The 26,016-nt window shown below is 41.6% G+C and overlaps 1 protein-coding gene across 1 annotated transcript in view; it reads right to left on the bottom strand.

Annotated features, from left to right (window-relative positions):
• KRAS (KRAS proto-oncogene, GTPase) overlaps positions 1–21,249 on the bottom strand; it is a 39,618-nt gene extending 18,369 nt beyond the window's left edge. Inside the window, exons 1-2 of the mRNA XM_052640364.1 lie at positions 21,173–21,249; positions 17,258–17,379 (exon numbers count right to left, since the gene is read on the bottom strand). Of these exons, the coding sequence (XP_052496324.1) occupies positions 17,258–17,368 (111 nt within the window). The 5' untranslated portion in view covers positions 17,369–17,379; positions 21,173–21,249. The remainder of the gene's footprint in view (positions 1–17,257; positions 17,380–21,172) is intronic.
• Between the last annotated feature and the right edge of the window lie 4,767 nt (positions 21,250–26,016).

Genomic DNA, 26,016 nt, shown 5'->3' with positions numbered 1-26,016 from the left:
AAATCATCACTGAGAAAATACAAGTTATAAAGCATAGCCAGTTTAAAACCACATAAATTCCACAATGAAACTAGTTAAAGATAAAGCAAGAAAAGGAATAAGACTCTACATTTTTAATCAGTGTTATTCCCAGAATAATACTAATAATATAGAATAAACTTTTAGGTGAGGTACATATGTTACTAACATCCTCTAGAAACTAGGATAAAACAAAGTCACTTAAAAACTAACTCAACACAATAAAATAATAAATGAGGGAAAGTTATTCCATAATTTCCCCTTATTCCCAGCTAAAGTACTACTTTTTTAATTTAAAAAAGAAAAACTTTTCTAAATGAAATATACTACACTGGCAAAAGCTAAACACAGACTGAAGCCAAACATTTCTGGTGATAGCAGTTAACAGGTACAGCCCTTTGGGAAAGCAAGTATAGTACTTATCAAGAGCCACACAAATGTTCATAGCCTTTGACACAGTAATGCTACTTATGGTAAAGGATGCTAAGAAAATACAGTTTACTTTCAAAAAACTATAGTTAAGAAATATACTTAACATTTTACCACAGAGCACAAAATTACAGACTTTTAATACCCACAATCTTATGCCACTTATCTATTTTCAAAATATACTCCAAATCCAAGCACTCACCACCATCACCCTGGCCCAATGTGCTTATGTCTCATGCAATCTCCTACAACTGCTCTCTAGCAGTTGTTGCTAGTCCTACAATATATCTTCTAACAGCAGCTGGTGATCATATAATTTGCAACTATGTACTTATGTGTAATTATTCAAGTCGACATCCCCTACTTGGCTTTAAACTCCAGGATGGTTCAGCTTGCATCTGTTTTATTCACTATTATGTACCCTGTGCATCAGTCTTAAACACAGTAGGTATTCAGTAGTTGAACAATAAACCGTTCCACTGTAAACATATGCAGGCACTATAAAACAGTCTTATAAAAATAAAAACAGCTATAAGAATCAATCTCCCTGACTTCAAACTATACTACGACAGTATGGTACTGGCACAAAAAAATTAATATGGACCAACAGAACAAGATAGAAAGTCCAAAGACAAACCCACGCATATATGGACACCTTTTCTTTGACAAAGGAGGCAAGAATATACAACGGAGAAAAGACAGTGTCTTCAATAAGTGGTGCAATAAGCTGTCCTGGAAAAACTGGACACCTACATGTAAAAGAATGAAATTAAGAACACTCCCTAACACCATATACAAAAATAAACTCAAAACAGATTAAATACTTAAATGTAAGGCCAAAAACTATAAGGCTCTTAGAGGAAAACACAGACAGTACACTCTTTGACATAAATTGCAGGAAGATTCTCTTTAACACACATCCTAGATTAATGGAAATAAAAACAAAAATAAACAAATAGGACCCAGTAAAACTTAAAAGTTTCTGCACAGCAAAGAAAACTATAAACAAGATGAAGACAATTCTCAAAATGGGAAAAAATAATTGCAAACATAGTAACCAACAGAGAATTAATCTCCAAAATATATAAGCAACTCATACAGCTTAAAAAAAATGAACCCAATCAAAACATGCGCGAAGACCTAAACAGACATTTCTCCAAAGAAGACATACAGACAGCCAATAAACACCAAAAAAGATGCTCAACACTGCTCATTATTCAGTTCAGTGGCTCAGTCCTGTCCAACTCTTTCCAGCCCCATGCACTGCAGCATGCCAGGCTTTCATGTCCACCATCAACTCCCGGAGTTTACTCAAATTCATGTCCATTGAGTCCCTGATGCCATCCAACCGTCTCTTCCTCTGTCTTCCCTTTCTCCTCCTGCCTTCAAGCTTTCCCAGCATCATGGTCTTTTCCAATGAGCTAGTTTTTTGCACCAGGTGGCCAAAGTATTGGAGCTTCAGCATCAGTCCTTCCAATGAATATTCAGGACTGATTTCCTTTAGAATTGACTGGTTTGATCTCCTTGCTGTCCAAGGCACTCTCAACAGTCTTCTCTAATACCACAGATCAAAAGCTCATTATCAGAGAAAAGCAAATCAAAACTACAAACTTCACACCAGTCAGAATGGCCATCATCAAAAAATTTACAAACAATAAATGCTGGAGAAGATGTGGAGATAAGGGAATCCTCCTGCATACTTGTTAGAAATGTAAACTGATATAGTCACTGCCGAGAACAGTACGGAAATTCCTTAAAAAACTAGGAATAAATCTACCACATGACCCCACAATCCCACTACTGGGCATATACCCTGAGAAAACCGTAATTATAAAAGACATATGTATCCCAATGTTGACTGCAGCAATATTTACAATAGCCAGGACTTGGAAGCAACCTAGATATCCATCAACAGATAAATGCATAAAGATGTGGTACATATATACAATGAAATATTACTCAGCCATAAAAAGGAACGAATTTGAGTCAGTAACCTAGAACCTCTTATACAGACTGAAATAAATCAGAAAGAGAAAAACAATTATTACATATTAACGCACATATATATGGAATCTAGAAAAGTAGTACTGATGATGCTAATAGAGAACAGGCTTGTGGATACATGGACACAGTCAGGAAAGGTGAGACAGGGCGAATGGAGAACGTAGCACTGACATACATACACTATCACATATAAAATACACAGTGGAAGTTGCTATTTAACACAGGGAGCTCAGCCTGGTGCTTTACATTACTTTGCCGACTAAGGTCCGCCTAGTCAAGGCTATGGTTTTTCCTGTGGTCATGTATGGATGTGAGAGTTGGACTGTGAAGAAGGCTGAGCACCAAAGAATTGATGCTTTTGAACTGTGGTATTGGAGAAGACTCTTGAGGGTCCCTTGGACTGCAAGGAGATCCAACCAGTCCATTCTGAAGGAGATCAGCCCTGGGATTTCTTTGGAAGGAATGATGCCAAAGCTGAAGCTCCAGTACTTTGGCCACCTCATGCGAAGAGTTGACTCACTGGAAAAGACCCTGATGCTGGGAGGGATTGGGGGCAGGAGGAGAAGGGGACGACAGAGGATGAGATGGCTGGATGGCACCACTGACTCAATGGACGTGAGTCTGAGTGAACTCCGGGAGTTGGTGATGGACAGGGAGGCCTGGCGTGCTGCGATTCATGGGGTCGCAAAGAGTGGGAAACGACTGAGCGACTGACCTGAACTGAACTGAACTGAAAGGAGAAGGGTGGGGGGAGGGGAGGGGGCTCAAGAGGGAGGGGTTATATATTAATATACAATTATGACTGATTCACATTGTTGTATGGCAGAAATCAACACAATAATGTAAAGCAATTTTCCATTAATTAAAAAATAATAACAATTAACAGGGTGTACCCATCTCATCACCACTCACTCAACAATAGGTCTGACATTATTATTTTTCTCAGTTTGTTAGACCAAAAACCCTATTGTTTTAGAATCTCTTTGAGGACTAGTAATGTTACATAGTTTTTCTTTGTCATATTTATTCCCATAACCTGTGTCCTTTGCCCTTTGGGGATTTTTGTCTTTTTTGTACACAATGACCCAAAGAAAGGCATGACCAACCTAGATAGCATATTCAAGAGCAGACATTACTTTGCCAACAAAGGTCCATCTAGTCAAGGCTATGGTTTTTCCAGTGGTCATGTATGGATGTGAGAGTTGGACTGTGAAGAAGGCAGAGTGCCGAAGAATTGATGCTTTTGAACTGCGGTGTTGGAGAAGATTCTTGAGAGTCTCCTGGACTGCAAGGAGATCCAACCAGTCCATCCTAAAGGAGATCAGCCCTGGGTGTTCTTTGGAAGGAATGATGCTGAAGCTGAAACTCCAGTACTTTGGCCATCTCATGCGAAGAGTTGACTCATTGGAAAAGACTCTGATGCTAGGAGGGATTGGGGGCAGGAGGGAAAGGGGATGACAGAGGATGAGATGGCTGGACGGCATCACCGACTCATTGGACATGAGTTTGAGTGAACTCTGGGAGTTGATGATGGACAGGGAGGCCTGGCGTGCTGCGATTCATGGTGTCGCAAAGAGTCAGACACGACCGAGCAACTGAACTGAACTGAAAGAAATGCAATGCCAAAGAATGCTCAAACTACTGCACAATCGCACTCATCTCACACGCTAGTAAAGTAATGCTCAAAATTCTCCAAGCCAGGCTTCATGAACTTCCAGATGTTCAAACTGGTTTTAGAAAAGGCAGAGGAACCAGAAATCAAATTGCCAACATCCACTGGATCATGGAAAAGCAAGAGAGTTCCAGAAAAACACTGATTTCTGCTTTATTGACTATGTCAAAGCCTTTGACTGTGTGGATCACAATAAACTGTGGACAATTCTGAAAGAGATGGGAATACCAGACCACCTGACCTGCCTCTTGAGAAACCTATATGCAGGGCAGGAAGCAACAGTTAGAACTGGACATGGAACAACAGACTGGTTCCAAATAGGAAAAGCAGTACGTCAACGCTGTATATTTACACCCTGCTTATTTAATTTCTATGCAGAGTACATCATGAGAAACGCTGGCTTGGAAGAAGCACAAGCTCGAATCAAGATTGCCGGCAGAAATATCAATCACCTCAGATATGCAGATGACACCACCCTTATGGCAGAAAGTGAAGAGGAACTAAAGGGCCTCTTGATGAAAAGTGAAGGAGGAGAGTGAAAAAATTGACTTAAAGCTCAACATTCAGAAAATGAAGATCACGGCATCTGGTCCCATCACTTCATGGGAAATAGATGGGGAAACAGTGGAAACTGTGGCTGACTATTTTTCTGGGCTCCAAAATCACTCCAGATGGTGACTGCATCCATGAAATTAAACAACGCTTACTTCTTGGAAGGAATGTTATAACCAACCTAGACAGCATATTAAGAAGCAGAGGCATTTCTTTGCCAACAAAGGTCCGTCTAGTCAAGGCTATGGTTTTTCCAGTAGTCATGTATGGATGTGAGAGTCGGACTATAAAGAAAGCTGAGCGCAGAAGAATTGATGCTTTTGAACTGTGGTGTTGGAGAAGACTCTTGAGTCCCTTGGACTGCAGGGAGATCCAACCAGTCCATCCTAAAGATCAGTCCTGAGTGCTCATTGGAAGGACTGATGCTGAAGCTGAAACTCCAATACTTTCACCACCTGCTGCGAAGAGCTGACTCATCTGAAAAGACCCTGATGCTTGGAAAGATTGGGGGCAGGAGGAGAAGGGGACAACAGAGGATGAGATGGTTGGATGGCATCACTGACTCAATGGATGTAAGTTTGGGTGAACTCCGGGAGTTGGTGGACAGGGAGGCCTGACGTGCTGCAGTTCATGGGGTCACAAAGAGTCGGACACGACTGAGTGACTGAACTGAACCAACTGACGTTTTTTAAAGTGTCTTCCAACTTATTAAAGTGCCTTCAAGTGTTGTTTTATGTGTAGAAACTGATATGTAGACACAACAGAGGAATTTGAAAGTCAGGAATAAATCTTTTAAGAATGAGATAAATTCACTATCAGGACCTCATCTTGTCATTTTTCTATTATAATTAACAGTAATCAAGTTATTCAGTATGTTCATCTTCTAACATATTCAGCTGAGTTTTCCACTAAGGCAGTTAACCCTGTCATGAGAAGACATCTTACAGTAAACACAAAATCTAAAGAAATTATTAACTTTTACTAAGAGTAATCATATTACTATTAATAGTAATTATGACAGCCAAGGCTTACTGAACCCTTATTTATATGTAGGATACTGTGATAAGCATATTACAAGCCTTATCCCATTTAATCTCCATCTTCATGCTGCTGATTCCATCAGATGCTCTTGTAAATATGAACAGGGCTGCTGGAAATGTCAGCTAATGTATTCTTTGAGGATTTACTTTTGAAATATTTGTGAGATTTTCTTATTGTGCTATCGTAAGATGGATGTGAGTCTGAGTGAACTCTGGGAGATGGTGATGAACAGGGAGGCCTGGCGTGCTGCGATTCATGGGGTCGCAGAGTCGGACACGACCGAGCAACTGAACTGAACTGAACTGAAGTATTTTTCATGCACAGCTCTATAACACCAACAGAAAAAATTGAGAAACTTACTCTTTCAATGCTCAAGTATTCTGTTACCCTTCTAAAAGATTCTATCATAGAATGATGTATGTGTAAGAACATACATGAACCCAGAACCCAGGTCTCCCAGATTGCAGGTAGATTCTTTACCAGCTGAGCCACAAGGGAAGCCCAAGAATACTGGAGTGGGTAGCCTATCCCTTCTCCAGTGGATCTTCCTGACCCAGGAATCAAAGCAGGGTCTCCTTCATTGCAGGTGGATTCGTTACCAACTGAGCTATCAGGGAAGTGTATTCCATACACTGGTTATAAATCATCAAAAGTGGTTGTACACAGCTAGTTCTCAAAGACCGCTAGAAACATACAATAGCCTGGTATGTCAGAATTACAATACAGAAACAAAGAATTTGGGACATACCAACACAGGCTTATTTTTTAGTTCATTCCCACCTGCTGCTGCTGCTAAGTCACTTCAGTCGTGTCCAACTCTGTGCGACCCCATAGACGGTAGCCCACCAGGCTCCGCCATCCCTGGGGTTCTCCAGGCAAGAACACTGGAGTGGGTTGCCATTTCCTTCTCCAGTGCATGAAAGTGAAAAGTGGAAGTGAAGTCGCTCAGACCTACCTACTCCTTCCTCCCTTGCATCACAGGAACACTTACTAAAAATCTACTAGGTATCATACTGAGCCAGGCATTAATAGTTTCTAACCTCAAAGAACTAGGTCTGGTGAAAGAGCTATGAATGTAAACACATGATTACAACTCAATGAAATAGATGCAAAACGCCTATGTAGAACAAGATGGCAAATAAAAGAAGAGATCCACTTTGCTTATATGAATTAAGAAAGACAGGAGGACCACTCCAGGCAGAAAGGCGCAGAGATTGCACAGAAACATGAAGGGGCATGCTCAGTACATGGAACCAAGAAGTCCCTCTAAGAGACTATAGGCAATTAGAAGTGAAACTGCACCATCAAGCAGAGGTCAGGTTATGGAAGGTCTAATAAGCCATATTAACAAGTTTTGAACTTCACTGTATACTAAGTCATGAAAAGGTTTTTAAGTAGGGGGAGGACCAAATTGACATGATTCACTATTATTATGGTTCACAGCATTATTATGGCAAATTATAGAAAGAGCCCAGACTAGAGGCTGAAAGATGAGTTTCAGAAGCTTTTACAAGAACCTGAAGTAAGGCAGCAACAGTAGTAAGATGGAGAAGATTAAACAGTTTTAATAAATATTTAACGGGTGAAACGGACAGAAAAACCTTCATATATCCCTTACAGCAATGTTTACAGCACTGTTATTCAAAATAGCCCAAAAGAGGAAACTATCCAAATGCCCATCAACTGATGACTACATAAAGAAATATTCATACAAGAGAATATTATTCAGCCATAAAGAGGAATGAAGTATCGAACCATGACAACATAGATGAACCTTGAAAAATTATCCTACATGAAGAAAACCAGACACAAAAGGCCACATATTGCATGATTTCAATTAAATGAAATATTCAGAATAGGCAAATCCACAGAGACAGAAAATGGATTAATAGTTGCCAGGGGCTGACTGGAGGAGGGTTTGGGTCATAACTGCTAATTGGTATAGACTTAAACAGGGTGATGGTGATAGTTGCGTAACTTTGTGAATATACTAAAAACCACTGAACTGTACATTTTAAGAGGGTGAATTTTATGTTATGTGAATTATATTTCCATTGTTTTAAATGGCACAGCTAACTGTTTAGAGATGAGCACTTAAGAGGAAGGGGAAAGGAAAAGATGGGTTCAATCTGAAGCATGTTGAATTTCATACGTTTGCAGGTTGCTCTGGTGCTATGACCTGCAGGCAGCTTTGACACACAGGTCTGATGCTCAGGGCCAAAGTCATCCAAACTAGAGATATACTCCTGAACCTTGCATATGTGGCAGCTGCAGAACTCCACTTACCTGTGGCGTGCCTGCGTTCAGTCGCTTAGTCATGTCCGACTCTTTGTGACCCTTTGAACTGTAGCCCATGAGGCTCCTCTGTCCATGGGATTTCCCATGCAAGAATACTGGAGTGGGTTGCCATTTCCTTCTCCAGGGTTATCTTCCTGACCCAGGGATCAAGCCCACATCTCCTGTGTCTTCTGCACTGCAGGCAATCTTCTTTACCCCCTGAGCCATCAGGGAAGGCCACTTGTGGTGTGTGAGTATGCACAAACTACTTAATCTCTAGTGTTCCCTAAGCTCTCATTCCTTTAGCTGTAAAAGTGGGTAAATAATAATACACAGGACTTTGTATACAGGTTAGAATTAAAGACCACGAAAATTCCTTTATAAATTGAAAAGTCCTATAAAAAGCTAACTGAACATCTACACCTGGACTACTTTTCCCAAAACCACTCACTGTATTTCAAAATAAATATAATGGAGCTAGATAAGATCCAGGGAAAAAGAGCTAAAACTCTGAGGTTTATGAAGGATTTCTGTATTGATTAGGGAGCAAGGGTGTTAAAAGAGCTTGTTCTCACAGCAGAATTCTGATTAAGACATTCATTAAAAGTAAGAATAAAGAAAACAAAAACTTCTTTCAAATAATGGATATTTGAAATTATAAAAACCCATCGACTCTTAGCTTAGGACTAGAGAATAAAATGGGTACTATGCCCAAGAGATAAAACTAGTTCAAAAATCTGAATAAACTCAAGGAAAATTTGAATGACAAAATTTTAAAAATAAGGATATTATAAGCCTATACCTGTAACCTGTTGAAGTCATGTGGCATTCTCCCACAAATTATCACTTGATGCCAAGGTCAGAATGGCTCCATCATGGATCCAATCTTAATAATTACAGAATGCCAATATAATTTTCATATATTCAATTATGTACCTCTCAGCTATTCTTTAATTGGCCTAATACCAATTTCTTTGTACATTTTTATCTCTAATACATCTGTATTATTCAACTCCTCAAGGTTTTAGAAGGGGGAAGAAAATAAATATGAAGTAATCTAATAGTACCTAATACTCTAGTGACTCTTCTCCCTCAAAAATGAGGATGTATTTTTCCCTCTCCAACAGTATATACTCATTTAAAAAAAAAATACTACGGAGAGTGTGGCATATGTCCTACCATATTTTATGTACATATTCCCATACAAAGGGCTATGATACAGCTTCTCTTACATAATGAACCATTTTTCAATGTCAGTACATACGGATCTACTTAATCCCTTCCAACAACTGTGTAATATCATTTACATAAATATACCATAACTTACTTCACCCATTCCTTACTAGTAGATGTGTAGATTATTTTCACTTTTAAAAATTGTTAACAGTGCAATAAACACTGCTGGATATACATTTAAACATTTATCCAATTGAATCTTTCAGGTAAATTTCTGTAAGTGGGATCGACTGACATGTGCTTTCCACTTTGATATGTATTGCTAAACTGATGACCTCCAGAGAAGTTTACAATAATGTATGTTCCCACTACAGCATAAAGAGTACACATTTTTCCATACCTTTCCAGGTGTGCTATCATTCTAATCTTAGCCATCATGAAAATAAAAAGTGTTACTTATGGAATCCCCTGACAGTTTATTGGTTAAGACTCCACATTGTCACTGCCGAGAGCATGGGTTCAATCCCTGATTGGGGAACTAAGATACCCTAAGCTGCAGAGTGCAGGCAAAAAAAAAGTTATTGTTTGAACTTGCATTACCATATTAATGAAGTATCCCTTAATATAGTTCTACATCACTTTCTGTGTGAGTGTGGATAGGTTGGCTATTTGTGTGCTTAGCCCCCACCCCCGGCCCCATTTTCATCTTTTTGGATGTTTGCTTTTTTCTGATTCAGATACAGAAGAAAGTCCTGATTTGATAGATGATGCAAATAGTTTTCCCCAGTTCACCTGTCTTGTATTTTTGTTAAAGATGTCTTAATTTCCATGTAGCCAAACAGCTTGACTTTTTCCTAAATGGTTTAAGAATGCTTTGAAAAAGTGAAAAGAATCCCTACTTTTGTTAATGGAGAAAAATATTTAATCCCAAGTCCACAAATAGAAAAGCTAACCTAATGTTAAATAATTCAATCTGTGTTAACTGATATTATCATTTTTATTTCCACAGCTGTCTAATGTTTAACATTAATTAATGTTGATTAATATTCAAAATTTACATATAGTAAAGAAAGATACAGAGGAAGAATGAACTCACGATTTTCAAATAAAATCTACCTCTTAGCTCTGTCCGTTGAAACGGGTCTAGAAGCAGTGACATCCCAGTAGCCACAAGCACACCCAATACCCAGGTCTTGATGTCTAAACAGCATTCCCTATTAAAATGAATTAGGGCCCTTTGGACAAATGGCTGAGTCCAAGACAGGGACAGGGACAGGCAAAGTGAACCTGGGATATACTGTGCCAGAAAGTAAGAAAGAGTTCAAAAACTGATGGAGACATGTCAATAAGATACAGAGGCCAGCTTAAAAGCAATTTCATTGGTCATCTCAAAAATAAATGTGAGCATAAAATCAGTGATTACAGGAATAGACTTTAAAACATCAAATAAAAAAAGAACCTGTGGGTCACTACTGATACAAATAAATACAAACCAAACAAACAAAGAGAAGGGAGAGAAATAATAATTGCAGAAATAATGACAGAGTCAGATTACCCACCATTTTGCCATCAAGATGGTGGTAGTTTAACATGGTGAGAATTATCAGTGGATGCTACAACCCACTGGGTACAAGTTTGTTGGAGAACAAGATATTTACAGTCTCAAAGCATCTCCCCACAGAGTACCTATTATAAAGAATTAAAGATACCTTCACAGAGATAAAACTGATAGATACAAGATAGCTATGACATTAGTCACTAACCAGTGTTAACATAACACCATTAATAATGCAACAAGCCAGCATACTGTGCCTCCTGATGTGATACCCCAAGGAGGGTATGACATCACTTTCAGAGTATTTCTACCAAAAATGTTCAATCTGAACCTGACCATAGGGAAACCATCAGACAAAACTAAATGAGAAGATGTTGCACAAAACAACTGGCCTGAATTCTTCAAAATGTGCCACTGCCACGAATGACTAAGAAAAGCTGGGAACCTTCTAGACTGTGAGATGCGACAGTTAATTTGTGATCCTGAGATCAGAGGGAAAAAAACTGCTAAAAGCACATTCTGGAAACTGATAAAATTTAGACTTTTTATCAGTGTTGAACTTCCTATATTTTGTCATTGTGCTGGAGTTATACAAGAAATTATGCTTGCTGTTAGAGGACAGTCAGCAAGCTTGTTCCAAAAAGGACTAGACAGTAATTGGTCTCTTGCAACCACTCAACTCTGCCACTGTAGTGCAAAAGCTGCACTACAAGCAGCTATGCCCCAATAAAACTTGACAAAAACAGAAACAAGCTTTACTGGGCCAACAGGCAGGTCGTAGTTTGCAGACCCCTGTATCCAGAGGAAAAGGGTCCCAACATAAGCAACTTATTTTCAAAGAATCCAACAAACATAAATACTATGTATTCAAGTATGTATGTGTACATGCAACTTACTTTCAAAGAATTCAGCAAACATAAATAATACGTATTCAAGTATGTGCGTGCACATAGGCCTTCCCAGGTACCATTAGTGGTAAAGAACCTGCCTGCCAATGCAGGAGACATAAGAGAGCAGGTTCGGTCCCTGGGCTGGGAAGATCCCCTGGAGGGGAACATGCAACACACGCCAGTATTCTTGCCTGGAGGACCCCACGGACAGAGGAGCCTGGTGGGCTACAGTCCATGGAGTCGCAAACAATCGGATACGACTGAGGTAACTCAGCACTTATGGGTGCTCATAGAGAGGTATACACACATAAAGCAAGTATGTGTAGTTTAAAGGTAAGAGGTATTCACTGTACAATTTTTTTTTAAACTACCTTTCCATGGGTTTCAGTTCAGTCAGTTCAGTTGCTCAGTCGTGTCCGACTCTTTGCGACCTCATGAATCGCAGCACGCCAGGCCACCCTGTCTATCACCAACTCCCGGAGTTCACTCAAACTCACGTCCACCGAGTCGGTGATGCCATCCAGCCATCTCACCCTCTGTCGTCCCCTTTTCCTCCTGCCCCCAATCCCTCCCAGGATTAGAGTCTTTTCCAATGAGTCAACTCTTCGCATGTTGAAATGTTCCAAATAGAAAGTTCATAAATTACCTAAGGTAAGCACTGTATCCCTATTTAATCCTCTCAAATATTTTATTTTTACTACCCATTTTTAATTTTATATTAAGATCACAATAACTGTTCCATAAACCTAGGTACTATGAGATAACATAATTAAGATATAAGAAATCTATTGCCCTCCTAAAGCATAAAGCCTCTAAGTTACATTAATTAGGATTAGCGTCTATAAACAGTAGATCTGCTTCCAAATATATCTAAGACTAATAAGCTCCACAACGGCAATGAACTGGTGGTCCCTTTTGTTTCTCAATGTATGTGTAGACCCTAAGAAGGCTGCATGGTACTGAGTAGGCACTGAATAACATTTATGGAATTAAGAAATTAATTACATGGTAAACCAGAATCTTATGAGATGCCAAACCATAAAAAGTTTTCCTTTTATTTCCATTGCTAACTTTCATTTGAATGTTTTTAAAGCTTTGTATTTATAAAAACTCCCAAGTTAGAATAAAACATGCCCAATAATTTTTAACATTCAGGTCTCAATAAATAGTTATTATTAAATAAATATTCTTAAGTTGACCTAAATACAGTACCTGAATTTTGTGTTAGTTTATTCTAAAAACAAATTAACACAATAAGGTACTCTCAATTATTCTACAGTCCTATAAAACTGCACATGTTATCTTTCAGCTTTCCGCTTTTGAATAGGCCATTCCTAACACCCCACGAAATTCATCACTAAGCTTTGAACTCCGTGAGGTACCTCCTGTGTGCGCCAAAAGAAACTCATAGACCTAAAGTGCCACTTCTTGTCCCCTCAGACAAAGCAGCCTCAATCAATGTTAACAAGGGCACCACCCTGTTTTCTTCACACTGCCGCTTTTCCACTCTTAGTTAAAAATATTCACCCACATATTTATTTACGCCTAACTAGTCCAGAGTCGGACACGACTGAAGCGACTTAGCAGCAGCAGCAGCAGCAACTACTCCATACAGTAATCTTAATACTAGCAGAGAAAAACTGATACTTTAGATTGTTAAAACATTATATAAAATAAGACTTTTAAGTAAAATTTATAGTTATAAATTGTTTATACCCACAGGTTAATTAAAAAAAACATCCAAACTTAGGATTTCAATTTTTATTATAAAAGCAAGTAAGTTGACCAGTAGAGGGCACTCAGTTGAAAGGGGGGGGTGGTTGAAGAGAGGCCACAGCCTTGAAGAGAAAGAAAGGCATTTACAAAACTGCTGTGTACCTTGTTTTAAAAACAACAGAATGTTTCTACAGAACTCCAGAGTAAGCTAATATACTGCTAGTTTAGAAAATGAAAGGTTTCCATCTATACCATGTTAAAAGAAAAAAAATCTAACATAAACCACTCTCATAGACTTGAATTTCACAACTTACAGAATGTTTAAATCTGTATGTAATGCATATTAGGGTCTCAGCCTGGGCACTACTGACATCTAGGGCCATATCATTTTGGGGGGGGGCTGTCCCATGCACTACAGGGAGGTTAACAGAACCCTCGACCTCTATCCACTATAGATGCCAGTAGCAGTCCCTGTCCTCAGGTTGTGACAACCAAAATTGTCTCCAGATGATTGACAAATGTCCCCTGAGGGGCAAAGTCACCACCCATTCCTCCTTAGTAACTACTGATACATGTGTTTTGTTTTTTTTAACAAAAAAGAAAGGAATGAAAGAAAAAGAAAATTAGCAGCTTATATCATTAAACAGTGCTTTTCTTAAATTCCTCTTAAATACTGATTTAATTCTCTAAAGTTTAAATACCTTAATCAGCAAGTAAATTACACAATTAACATGGAATTTTTTTTTTTCAAAGAGAAACTGATATATCTTGGCGAATAAGCAGCCCAGAGCGCTAAAGATGGAACCAATCAATCCAATTACAAATCCATTCTTCCTTATTGAGGAAAGAACTGTTTCATCAGAGACTGAATTATAAATATCACATTAACAGAAGCATGCAGATGTCAATGAATTGGAGCCGGGAGAAAATACTTCTTATATCTATTTTTATATTATATCCAGTAGATACTTGTTATATATTTGCTAACTGACCACCTGATCCTTCCAATCTCTACTTCCATTTTCCTGCTTCCACCAAATTTTACCTTAGAAAACACATTTCAGAGAATGTATTTTTATAATAACCATGACCTCCAAACTATAGAAGTACATATTATTTCCAGCCTAGTACTGTATGAGGACTGTGTTTAATAATCCTGCACAGCTAAAAAGGTCTTTCGTTCTCTCTCAGAACTCGTAGATGAGCTTCATAAAAGATAAAGATAAAATCTTCTCAGCATAGAAGCAAAGGTGATTATCATGCAGATATAAACATGCTCCATCCATGCATCATACCCAATTCTGTATCAATCTCTGCCATTAGGATGCCATCAGATAGTATGCTGAGTTCAAATTTTGATATACTGGGAAATCCGAATCAGCCTCCAATATTTAATATTTTCTTACCTTGAAGGGCAGTTTTTTCATTTCTAAAAAGCTATAAAAGGGAACAGTGGGAATTCCACTTAACTTGATCTCAAGAAACTTAAAATTCTATCACTTACTAGCTAAATATCCTTAAGCAAGTTACAACCTCTCAGAGACCATTGTTATCAATAAAATGAAACTATGACCACGTTTCTTACAGTATAAATCTCTGAAAATTCTAAACAACTAGAAAATAAGGCATTACTTAATTAGAAATTTTTCTCTAAACTTCTTTCCCATTGTTTTAAGGGAGAAAAACTGATGAGAATTCCAAATGTGCCAAGTCTATGTCCTCTCTTATTTTTTCTGACCTACGCTGTCCACCAATCAAAAACTTTAGCAGTAGTGATGCTCACTATTCTTCAACTTTTTATAAAAATGTCACGTATGTTTGTTTATTAAAATAAACAACTGGATTCTCCTGCTTTTCTTCTAGTTGAACTACACCAAGAATTTAATGTGTCAGTTCCCTCAGAGACTCACTGCCACTTGGGAGATAAGAGACAATCTCCGAAACCTTTTCCCAGGTGACTACTCTAGTGACGGACGTCAGTTTCAAAGTTCGCAGGTAATCAATGGTTCCCTGGGTCAAGTCTTCTGATTTGGCAGAAATCATATCAGAGTTAATGGGTTTGAATTTATAAGCTTTTTCTTTCCCCCAAATAAAGGACAGACTTTTAGCTTTATTTAAAATTTATATTACACTTAGAACAATTTTGACCAAAAGGTTTCCTAAGCTTTTTTTTCTAATCACGTTCTTAATATATCATTCCTGACCTCTGATAGGAAACAGAGCATAATGGAATTCCTCAGATTTGCAGAGAAGATGGGCACTTCTGCTACAATCATATTCCGGAATCCCAGGAAAACCACTGTGCTTTGCTTAACTTAAATTCTATTAAAACTCCTTTTTACTTCCAATTTAAATGGTGGAGTATGCTGGCTTTAGGAACAGGTGAACTATTTAATCCTCCTCAAAGTAAAAAATAAACCCATCAGCACTGAACTGACTTGCCAAGAGGAAATACAGAATGACTCTTACATAGGTGGGCCACTTAAGTTAGACTCTCCTTTTTACTAATGCAAAATTATTAAACCTGGAAGCCATGTAAAAGTTGATTCTGTATTTAACTCAGATCTTTGCCAATAAGGATGTTTTTCTTCATCTTCTTTCCTGCAGTAGCAAAAATATTTGACATTTCCTTATGAACAGTTATCTACTCAATCCTCAAAATGCTACACTGCACAGACATCTTCCCATGGCCAACAATGTCCTCAGAAACTACCTGAGTGCAGTCAAGGTTTTTTGGTTTTTTTTTTTAAGACATTACACACATAGTACCTAACAGGGCATTTTGACTTGTTCTAGACTCTACAGCTTGGGACTCTCAGAAAGTTCTGGGAAATTTTTCAGAGCTGATTAAAAATCTGGCAATATCAGATCTAGAATAAAAGTTAAAGGATTAGGATTGCTTAACCTGGAATAAAGAAGTCTAAGAAATAATCTAACAACATAAATCTATTTCAAAAATGAGCTGGTACTAGGTTAAACTTAACAGGAAGATTCAGACTATGCAAGAAATATGTTAATAAGTACATTCTGGAAATTAGTTAAGAAGGACAGTTACGTGCCAGTCTCTCCTGCAGGTCTTTGGGATTAAATAAATCCTTATCTGCTTCCAAGCATCTGAGTACAGTTCTGCCAGAAGGCAGTGGGGAATACTACCTGCCCTCTCAAGCTCTCTGCCAGGCCTTTATTCTATCATTTTGCTGTTAGCCATCCTTTGGTTCATTTTCATAAAACTGAAGAAGTCTGAAAATTACTAATTAATCAATTTGTAATTAAAAAAAACAATTCTAACACTGGCTTGAATAAACTGAAAAAGGGCTGAAAAGCAAAGGTAAGGATTGGTGGTGGTACCCTTATATATCAACTGATATACATATCCACAGAAGCAAAGAATGAGCTTTCTAAAATGCATCAGGTAGTTGTAGGTTCTCCACTACTTCAACGTGAAAAGAAAATATGAAAATACTACTAGACAAATGCTTTTAATTATCAAGTGATTATGCATCACCAGTGTCAACTTCTACATGTGATATCAAAATACCAAAAAAAAAAAAACCCCATAAAAACAAAAGCCACCTTTTTAAAAATGACTATTAGATATGTCTCATCGTACAGACGAGAGGTAAACTCACATTTTCATTCTCTGAGAAAACTGTGCAATACACTTCCAATCAAAATACACATACACTAATACAGAGTGAACGTCACAGTATTACTATCCTGAGAGAAGATGGGCTGGGCTCTCGTATCTGTGGTTACTTATAACATCAAAGTAAAGCTGTGAAACCCAAGTACATTTCAGTTAATGTAATAAAAGTATGATTAGTATAACTGCCTTATAATTAGAGAAAATGATCAGAGAAACCATTTTTTGTACCCAAAGGATGGGCCTGCACAAGTCAATATGCATAATATTAAAATAAGATTTACCTCTATCGTAGGATCATATTCATCCACAAAGTGATTCTGAATTAGCTGTATCGTCAAGGCACTCTTGCCTACGCCACCAGCTCCAACTACCACAAGTTTATATTCAGTCATTTTCAGCAGGCCTTATAATAAAAATAACGAAAATGTGACTAAGTTAGAACATGTGCCGCACATGAGGTTAATGTAACCCAAATGCTCTATCAATACACAAATTCACCTTTATACGGAAAATTATTTTCAAAATACTTCACAAAATTCAAGGAAACACCAGTTGACTACAGACGTGTATTGCAGTGAACTGTAGTTTGTTTACAAACTCCTTCATCAGCATTTGAGAACACTGCATTCAGAGTGCACAGTTCTTTTACCTTCAACTCAGGTTGCTCTATCTAAAGAGCCAGCAGTCTGCTGTTCCGCAGCAGTTAATGGCTCTCGGAGGAGCAAGCCATGACTTCGCTCAGGACAAGTGTTGAGTGCGCTGCTCTATGTCCCGTGGACCCACCGCACAGAACTTGTTGACAGCTACCACCACAGTATTCCTCACTGATGTGGGCCCCTAAGAGTTACAAGTGGATATGCTGAGTGTCTCTGTTGGAGCCGACAGCTATAGAAAACTTTTTAAAAGCATCATCATGGTCGTTCTCCAGGACAGTTAGCAAGAATCAAACTGGGGTGGCAGGAGGACTGTCAAAGCTAGACACTATGCTGGGAAAATAAAAACTGAGACGCCAAGCAGATGAGGACAATATCTGGTGACACTGTAATCTGTAAATTATCTGCTGGGGAAAATAATGGTGTAAAAAATAAGAGAACTTTGAGAATTGTGAACTATTCAGCGTAGATCATCTGATCATCAATCACAATATATGCTATTACTAGTGCTGAAGCACTTTGCACAGAAAATAGAATTAAATAATATTTAAAGAAAAGCATGCTTTTAATGAGAGAATTTCTAAAAGATGTTAGTTATATCACAGTAACCCACATGACTTTTACTCTCTGCTTGTCATATATCAACTCCCAACAGTAGTGATAAATATCAACAACAGGTAAGGTTTAACAGCACCAACACAGACAATATTTTTTTAGTTAGTTTCAAACTCTTTGAAATGAATGTATCTACTTTAACCTCCTTTCCCTCAATAACTACATTACTACAAATTTAAGTCGTGAACTGGTAGTCAATGTCCAAGAATGTACTACACGGTAAGTAGTTCCAGATTAATGAAAGTGCAGATATACTATACAACATTATACACATGCAGCATCCCATTTACTGAAGACCAAGAATCTTCCCAGTAGGCACCCCACCACTCCACCACATCCTTGCTCTGGCTCTACTTTCTGAACCCATTCCCAAAGAGCAGACAGGCCCAGCAATTGCTGTATCACAGTTTCTCATGGGCCTGCTCTGTGCCACCGAGGCTTGTCTAGGGCCACCGCCAACACGCATTATGTCCTGTTTTGCTCCCTCTTTTCATTCCTAATATTGGCATTAGCAAATGTGATAGGTGAGGATAATCACACCAAAACGTATCCTCTAGTTCCCTGACACCCCACCCCTCCAATAAAATCTGGATAGCCTAGAAGAGTAGTTCTTAAAATGTGGTATAGGAACCCACCAGGGTTCCTAAGACTTCTGGAGAGGATCCAAGAGGTAAAACCTGGTTTGATGATAATGGTATGAGGTGATTTACCCTTCCCACTCTTATTCTTTCACAAGTGTATACAGTAGAATTTTCCAGACCTGTGATCATAATACATTGACTATAGAAGCAGCTATGAGGATCCAGCTATCTTCTACGAAGCCATACAATTAGAGAGATTAGTGAAAGTGTGAAACAATGCCACTCTTCTCGCTAACTGTTGCATTTGTTTTGGAAAACAGTTACTTTTCATTAAATATTCTATTTCTGTTATCAAGTAAAGGGATAATTATTTCTTTTTTAAATGAATTAATATTGTTTAATTCTCCATTCTAATTTCTGTTGTGGCAATACTGACACACTCCACATTGGGATCTTCAGTAATTCTGAAGAGTCCTTATGGCCAGTAAGTGAGCTAGTCTAGGGGAGACTGTGGAGAAATACTGCATTAGTGCTTAGCTTGCAGATGCACATGTGAATTCTCAACACCACACACTTTCTGATCTACTTTTTTATGCAGTGGTTATTTCTGAAAAAAATCTTTCACTTGGATTTCAAAAATCAAGTTTCTTTAATCCACTAGAGAGAAATGGGTTCCCATGGAAAATCACAGGCCAAAGGAGTTCTCCATGTCCAAAGCTACATAAGCTAGTAAGGGGTGGAACTGGGACCAGAACTGAGCATTTCATTCAGGCAAAAAATGTTCATTTTTTTGACCATTAAAAAAAATGAATTATCACTTCATCTACTGTTTCTTAAAACCAGGAATGCCTGTGGACGGATACAGTCTAAGGTAAACAGTACTGCTATCAACCATTTTTGACATCTCTAGTCCACTATACGTTCGAGTCAGCATTTTGGACCTTAGTCACCTAAGAATGACATCACTCATAAGGTTGATTCTGAGATGATGACTATGAACAGAATTGTTTCCCTTTGTAATTTCTTTTGAACAATTTTTTCTTCCATTACAAATGTAACATGTATAGTAAGTAAAAACATGTATAGTAAGTAAAAACTAGAAAATGCTTTTTTGTTCTTAACCACTCGTTTTGGTGGATATCAAGATTTAAGAAGGCCAGTTTAGGACTTCACCTGCACCACTGCACATGCCTCAGAGTATTTCAGGCACTTGGCTGGCAGATTGCTACAATTAACTTCTCTTGTAGGTCGCTTTTGAAAAAAAAAAAAAAAGGCCTGGGAACCGTTTAGGAGTACTGTAATAACTCCTGGGCTGGGGGTCCAATTTGTACGCATAAGGGTAATACAGGAGGCATGGGGGAAAGGAAAACAGGCAAATTAAACTTCACGTGCAATTTTAACTACCGCTGTTCACACTCAACTAGCAGGGAAAGAGCCGGGCTTCTGCCGTGCGGGTTTGCTGTGTGTGTTTTAACTTGACAAAGCAAAACAGACCTTCTGGGATTAACTTTTTCCTTTACACGAAGTCCAGGCTTTACGTTGCAGGGTGTTGGCCACCTGTTCTTTCACCACCATCTCTACCTCCACCACCTCCTTTGTGGCCACAGCAATGTCACAGCCCATACGGGGGGGAGGGGAGCCGTCAGGAACTCGGCTGCAGATGCATTTTTTCCAAACACAATAACCTCCATCAGTGGTCTCTAAGCACTTTCCCCTGCGCTTCCAAAAGGCGACCTCGCCTCTTACTCATCTATCCGCCCTACACACTGAAAAAGGACCACAAGCCGTCCAGTCTGCGCTTGGGGGAGAAGTTTATACCTTCGTCCCAGAGATGAGATGCAGCAGAGAAGGCAGCAACCGAGGCAGCCCAGTACTAGCAAGGGAAGAAGAGGTGCGGGAGCGGAGAGGAGGGTGAGGGAAGGACGGCGAGGGGGAGGGGAGGCCGGAGCGCCGCGGGAGTAACCTCCACCGCACCCGACCGCCCAGAGGGGCGGCCCGCCCGGCCCGCGAGTTTCTCCCCGGCCGCCTCCAGCCGCGGCTCTCGGGAGGAGGAAGGAAGGGGTTCCCCGTCCAGGAAGCAGCCCCAGCGGCGGCCGCCTCCAGCCTCACCCTCCTCAGCCCCGCACCGCCCATTCCTCATTCCCCGCGTCGCCGCGTCTCCCCCTGCAGACCGCCCCCCCAACCGGCCCCGTCCGCCCGGCGGCCCGCCCGCCCAGGCCCCGCACCCGCGCCCCCTTCCCGCCCCTCCAGGGACCCCTAATTCATTCACTCGCCGCCGGCCCCGCCCGGCGCCGGCGAGGAGGGTCGGGACCCCGGCAGGAGCCGCGAGGGGTGGTCCGCTCTGTACCTCTCTCCCGCACCTGGGAGCCGCCGAGCCTCTGGCCCCCGCCGCTGCCTTCAGTGCCTGCGCCGCGCTCGCTCCCAGTCCGAAATGGCGGGGGCCGGGAGTACTGGCCGAACCGCCACCGCCACCGAAGCCGCCGCCGCCGCCGCCGCCGCCGCCGCTGTGCCTCCGCCGCCGCGGCCGCCGCCTAGGAAAATCGAGCTCCGAGCGCACCGATGAGTTCGGGGCCGGGCGGCCGCAGAGGGCAGAGCTATCGATGCGCTCGGCGCTCGATTCCTCTCCAGACGGGAGTGCGGCTGAGGGCGATGTGGGAAGAGGGAAGAGCGAGCCTGCTAGCGCCGCCGGGAAGAGGGGGGGGGGGGGGCCGGCCCGGGCCGGGGAGGGGGCGGACCAGGCCGGCGGAGGAGGAGCGGGGGCCGGCGCGGCGGAGGAAGCGGGCGGCTGGGGCCGTGGAGGGTGGGGACGCGCGGCCGGCGTAGTGGCAGAGGGGTTGGCTCTGGGAGGTGCTTCGGCGCGCGCGGGTGGGGGCGCCGGCGGATCCACGCGGGGCCCGCCCCCAGGCTCCAGCCGCAGGGCAGGCCGAGAGCCGCGGGCTCGGACCCCGGCCGGCGCGGGCTCGGCACCCCGGCGATGCCGAGGCCAGCGCCGCCCGCTGCTGTCGGGGCCACACGGTGGAGCTGCGAAAATCCCGCCACCCATGGGGTCGGCCTGCACTTGGGTACATTCATTTACAATCATTTATTGCAAGTAAATAAACATGCAGTCACCCAAAGTAGGAGGCAACTTGGGGGACCTCGGAAGAGACCTGGCCGCCAGTTCCCTGGCCCGGAGCTTTCTGAGCACACCTGGATGATTACCAGTCTCCACAATCGGGGGCTGAGAGCTAGCCCCAAGCCCAGACAAACGCGACAAAATCTTTCACCACTAATTAAGCGGGGGGCGGGGGGCGGGGGGGGGTGGGGGGAGCGGCGGATCTGTTGTTTTCTGTTGTTATTTTTATGTATATTTCGAAGCCATCGCGGGTCACTCAAAACGGCGACCTCAGATATACCTATGGCACCTGACAGTACAAGCAGACGACAGACTATTTTTAAATAGAAGTGCCCTTAATAGTCTAGACTTGAGGAGAATCATTCAAACATTAATTAGAAGACAGATTAATCAGTTAACGTTCGGGGAGTTAGCACGTTAAACAATGAAACAATTAAACATAACTCTAGTATGCCCAGAGTCTGCGTTGATAAACTATCTATAAAGGTTTGGGGGAGTATTTTTTTAAAATTGAGGCCTGGCAGACCCGTGCTTATAACTAGTAGGACCACCCATCTGAGTCTCTACTCGTAGCTCTGTCCTTCTAATCCGCATCATAAAACACGAATAGTTATTTTAAAGCCCAACTAGTATGTCTGTTAACCTAGGCCTTACACCCGCTGCCCCCTTTTCCTCCTTCCCCTTACGTGGGCTGTACTCTGCCAGGCTGTTTCCTGCCTCTTTTCTCCTGGCACCTGGCACCAGGTGGAAGAGGCAGAAGAGAGGAGACAGGAAACGGGGCAGGGAAAAGAATATGCCTGCCCTAGTTCAGGTAGATACTAAATGCACATATCATCTTTCTTAATCATCACAACAACCTCATGAAGTCAGATGCTTTTCTCTAGTTTACAGAGGAGGAAACAAATTTAGATAGGTTACAAATTGGGTCCAAGTTCACACAGCTGAAAGGAAGTATCTTTCATGTCAGATCATGTTCTGCTCAGAGTGGCTGCCATCCTGCTTAACATAGAACAAACATCTCCAGGTCCTCCATGGCCTTAAATTATTTGACACCCTACTCCCTTTCCTTTCTGAGCTCTTATCCAATATATAATCTATCTTCCTCACTTCCAAAGATACATGCTGATTCCTAGCTGTTTTTTTGAAAATGCAGGCAGGCTTTTTCAGGGAATTTGCACTTTTGCTGCCTGTTTATCTTGAACACACTGCATGGTGGCTCAGCTGGTAAACAATCCGCCTGCAATGTGGGAAAACCTTGGTTTGATCCCTGGGTTGGGAAGATCCCCTGGAGGAGGGCATGACAATCCACTCCAGTAGGACAGAGAAGCCTGGAGAGCTACAATCCACGGGGTCACAAAGAGCCAAACGCGACTGAGCAACTAAGCACAGTACAATATATCCAAAAAGCCTTCTTTGACACTTGTAAATCTTTGTTCAAATGTCTTCTAATGAATTTCCCAAAAGGTCACCTGGTATTGCATCTCTGTTAAGTATTAGTCACTCAGTCATGTCCGACTCTTTGGGACCCCATGGACTATAGCCGAACACATTCCTCTGAACGTGGATTTCTCCAGGCAGGAACACTAGAGTGGGTAGCCATTCCCTTCTCTAGGGGATCTTTCCAACCCAGGGATCAAACACAGGTCTCCTGCATTGCAAGTAGATTCTTTACCGTCTGAGCCACCAAGGAACCAGAGCATTTCCCACTTGTTCTAACACAACATTGGAGAAGGCAATGGCACCCCACTCCAGTACTCTTGCCTGGAAAATCCCATGGATGGAGGAGCCTGGTAGGCTGCAGTCCATAGGGTTGCTAAGAGTTGGACACGACTAAGCGAATTCCCTTTCACTTTTCACTTTCATGCATTGGAGAAGGAAATGGCAACCCACTCCAGTGTTCTTGCCTAGAGAATCCCAGGGACGGGGGAGCCTGGTGGGCTGCCGTCTATGGGGTCGCACAGAGTTGGACACGACTGAAGAGACTTAGCAGCAGTAGCAGCAACACAACATACAATTTATTTTGTTTTCTTGTCTGTCTCCTATCAGAATATAAGCTCCATAAGGGTAGGGATTTTTGTCTGCTTTACTTACCACTACAAAAACAATAGACACTCAATAAGTGCATGGAATGTTGAATGACTGATGTTACCTTACTTCTGAACTGTGTGAATCTAATCCTTCTTTAGATAGAATACCTCAAAGTCTCTGTAGTCTTAACAAAATCTGCTTTTAAACTTACCCACATCACCTTCTGATATACCACACCCTGGAGATTCTAAAAGGCAATGGCACCGCACTCCAGTACTCTTGCCTGGGAAATCCCATGGAACGAGGAGCGTGGTAGGCTGCAGTCCACAGTGTTGAAAAGAGTCAGACACAACTGAGCGACTTCACTTTCACTTTCACTGTCATGCATTGGAGAAGGCAATGGCACCCCACTCCAGTATTCTTGCCTGGAGAATCCCAGGGACGGGGCAGCCTGGTGGGCTGCCGTCTGTGAGGTCGCACAGAGTCGGACACGACTGACGCGACTTAGCAGGAGCAGCACATGATGGACACAGTGAGTTTTTGTTACTGAATGAATTTGCACTTATTTCTAAGTTGCTTTGTAGTCACCCTTCAAAGTAAATCACAGATTTATTTTGTCCAATTTCAAATACATGATAAGCTCTGGTTTTCTCTGACAGCTGCTAACACAGTGTTTTCCCTATAGCTGGTGCTCCGTAAATCTTAAAAGGACTATAATATAGAAGAGGGGAAAGCTTTATATAGCACTTCTATGCTGACTATGAAAATTCTGGCATGAGCAGAAATGTAATCCATTACATGTCTCAGTCATCATCTAGGCTGGGGATTGCCAAGACAGACCTGCATCCCACTGTCTGTTCTCTGCACCCCACACCCCTGCCTCACCTCACACATTTCCATCTATCGTAATGTGAGTATATGCACAGCTAGCCTTTCTACCATTGGTCCTAAGCAGCCACCTCCTCCCCAACAAGCTTTTCTTGACCCTGGACTTAAACTGTGCTTCTTAAGTCCCTTCAGTCGTATCCAGCTCTTTTTGACCCTCTGGATTATAGCTTGCCAGGTTCCTCTGTCCATGGGATTCTCCAGGCAAGAATACTGGAGTGGGTTGCCATGCCCTCCTCCAGGGGATCTTTCTGACGCAGGGATCGAACCTGCATCTTTTATGTCTCCTGCATTGGTGGGTGGGTTCTCTACCACTAGCGCCACCTGGGAAGCTCAGACTTAGAGCTGCTGCTGCTACTAAGTCACTTCAGTCATGTCTGACTCCGTGTGACCCCATAGACAGCAGCCCACCAGGCTCCTCCGTCCCTGGGATTCTCTAGGCAAGAACACTGGAGTGGGTTGCCATTTCCTTCTCCAATGTGTGAAAGTGAAAAGTGAAAATGACGTCGCTCAGTCCTGTCCGACTCAGAGCAGTGGGTCTTAAAGGAAAGCATTTCATGAATCACCAGGCAAATTTACAAAAATGCAAGTTCCTAGGCCCCTGATCCAGATATCCCATTCAGTTGATCTAAGATGAACCAGAAATCTTCATTTCTGAAAGTTGAGAAACTCTGATCTAGAAATATTCAGATTCCTCTCTCCTTGGCAGTTGCACTTTCTGCTAGCTTTCTTTGCCTGAGTTGCATAGTCTCCCTGACTTTGCCTTTCTTCCCACCCCCCCACCCCCACCACCCCCGCCACCCCCCCAGCCCCACCACCTCCCCAAGGACAAGCACACAGACCCACACTGATAATGATGTGGCAAGAAAAAGGGAATGACAGTAAGTATTAATATAAACTTTGGTGCTGTCAGACTTGCTCTAAGAGGTAACTGAAGTTTCTAGCTTCTACTATTATACACTCCTGGGCAGGCAGCCACCTACACGTGTACACACACATCATTTTGCTCTTAATGAGGATCATGGGCTTCCCTGGTGGCTCAGGGGTAAAGAATCCGCCTGCCAATGCAAAAGATATGGGTTTGATCCCTGGGTTGGGAAGATCCCCTGGAGAAGGAAATGGAAACCCACTCCAGTGTTCTTGCCTGGGAAATACTGTGAACA

Source organism: Budorcas taxicolor, chromosome 5 (assembly GCF_023091745.1).
Source record: "Budorcas taxicolor isolate Tak-1 chromosome 5, Takin1.1, whole genome shotgun sequence".
NCBI classification, from domain to species: domain Eukaryota; kingdom Metazoa; phylum Chordata; class Mammalia; order Artiodactyla; family Bovidae; genus Budorcas; species Budorcas taxicolor.
This window is presented reverse-complemented; position numbering and strand designations above follow the sequence as displayed.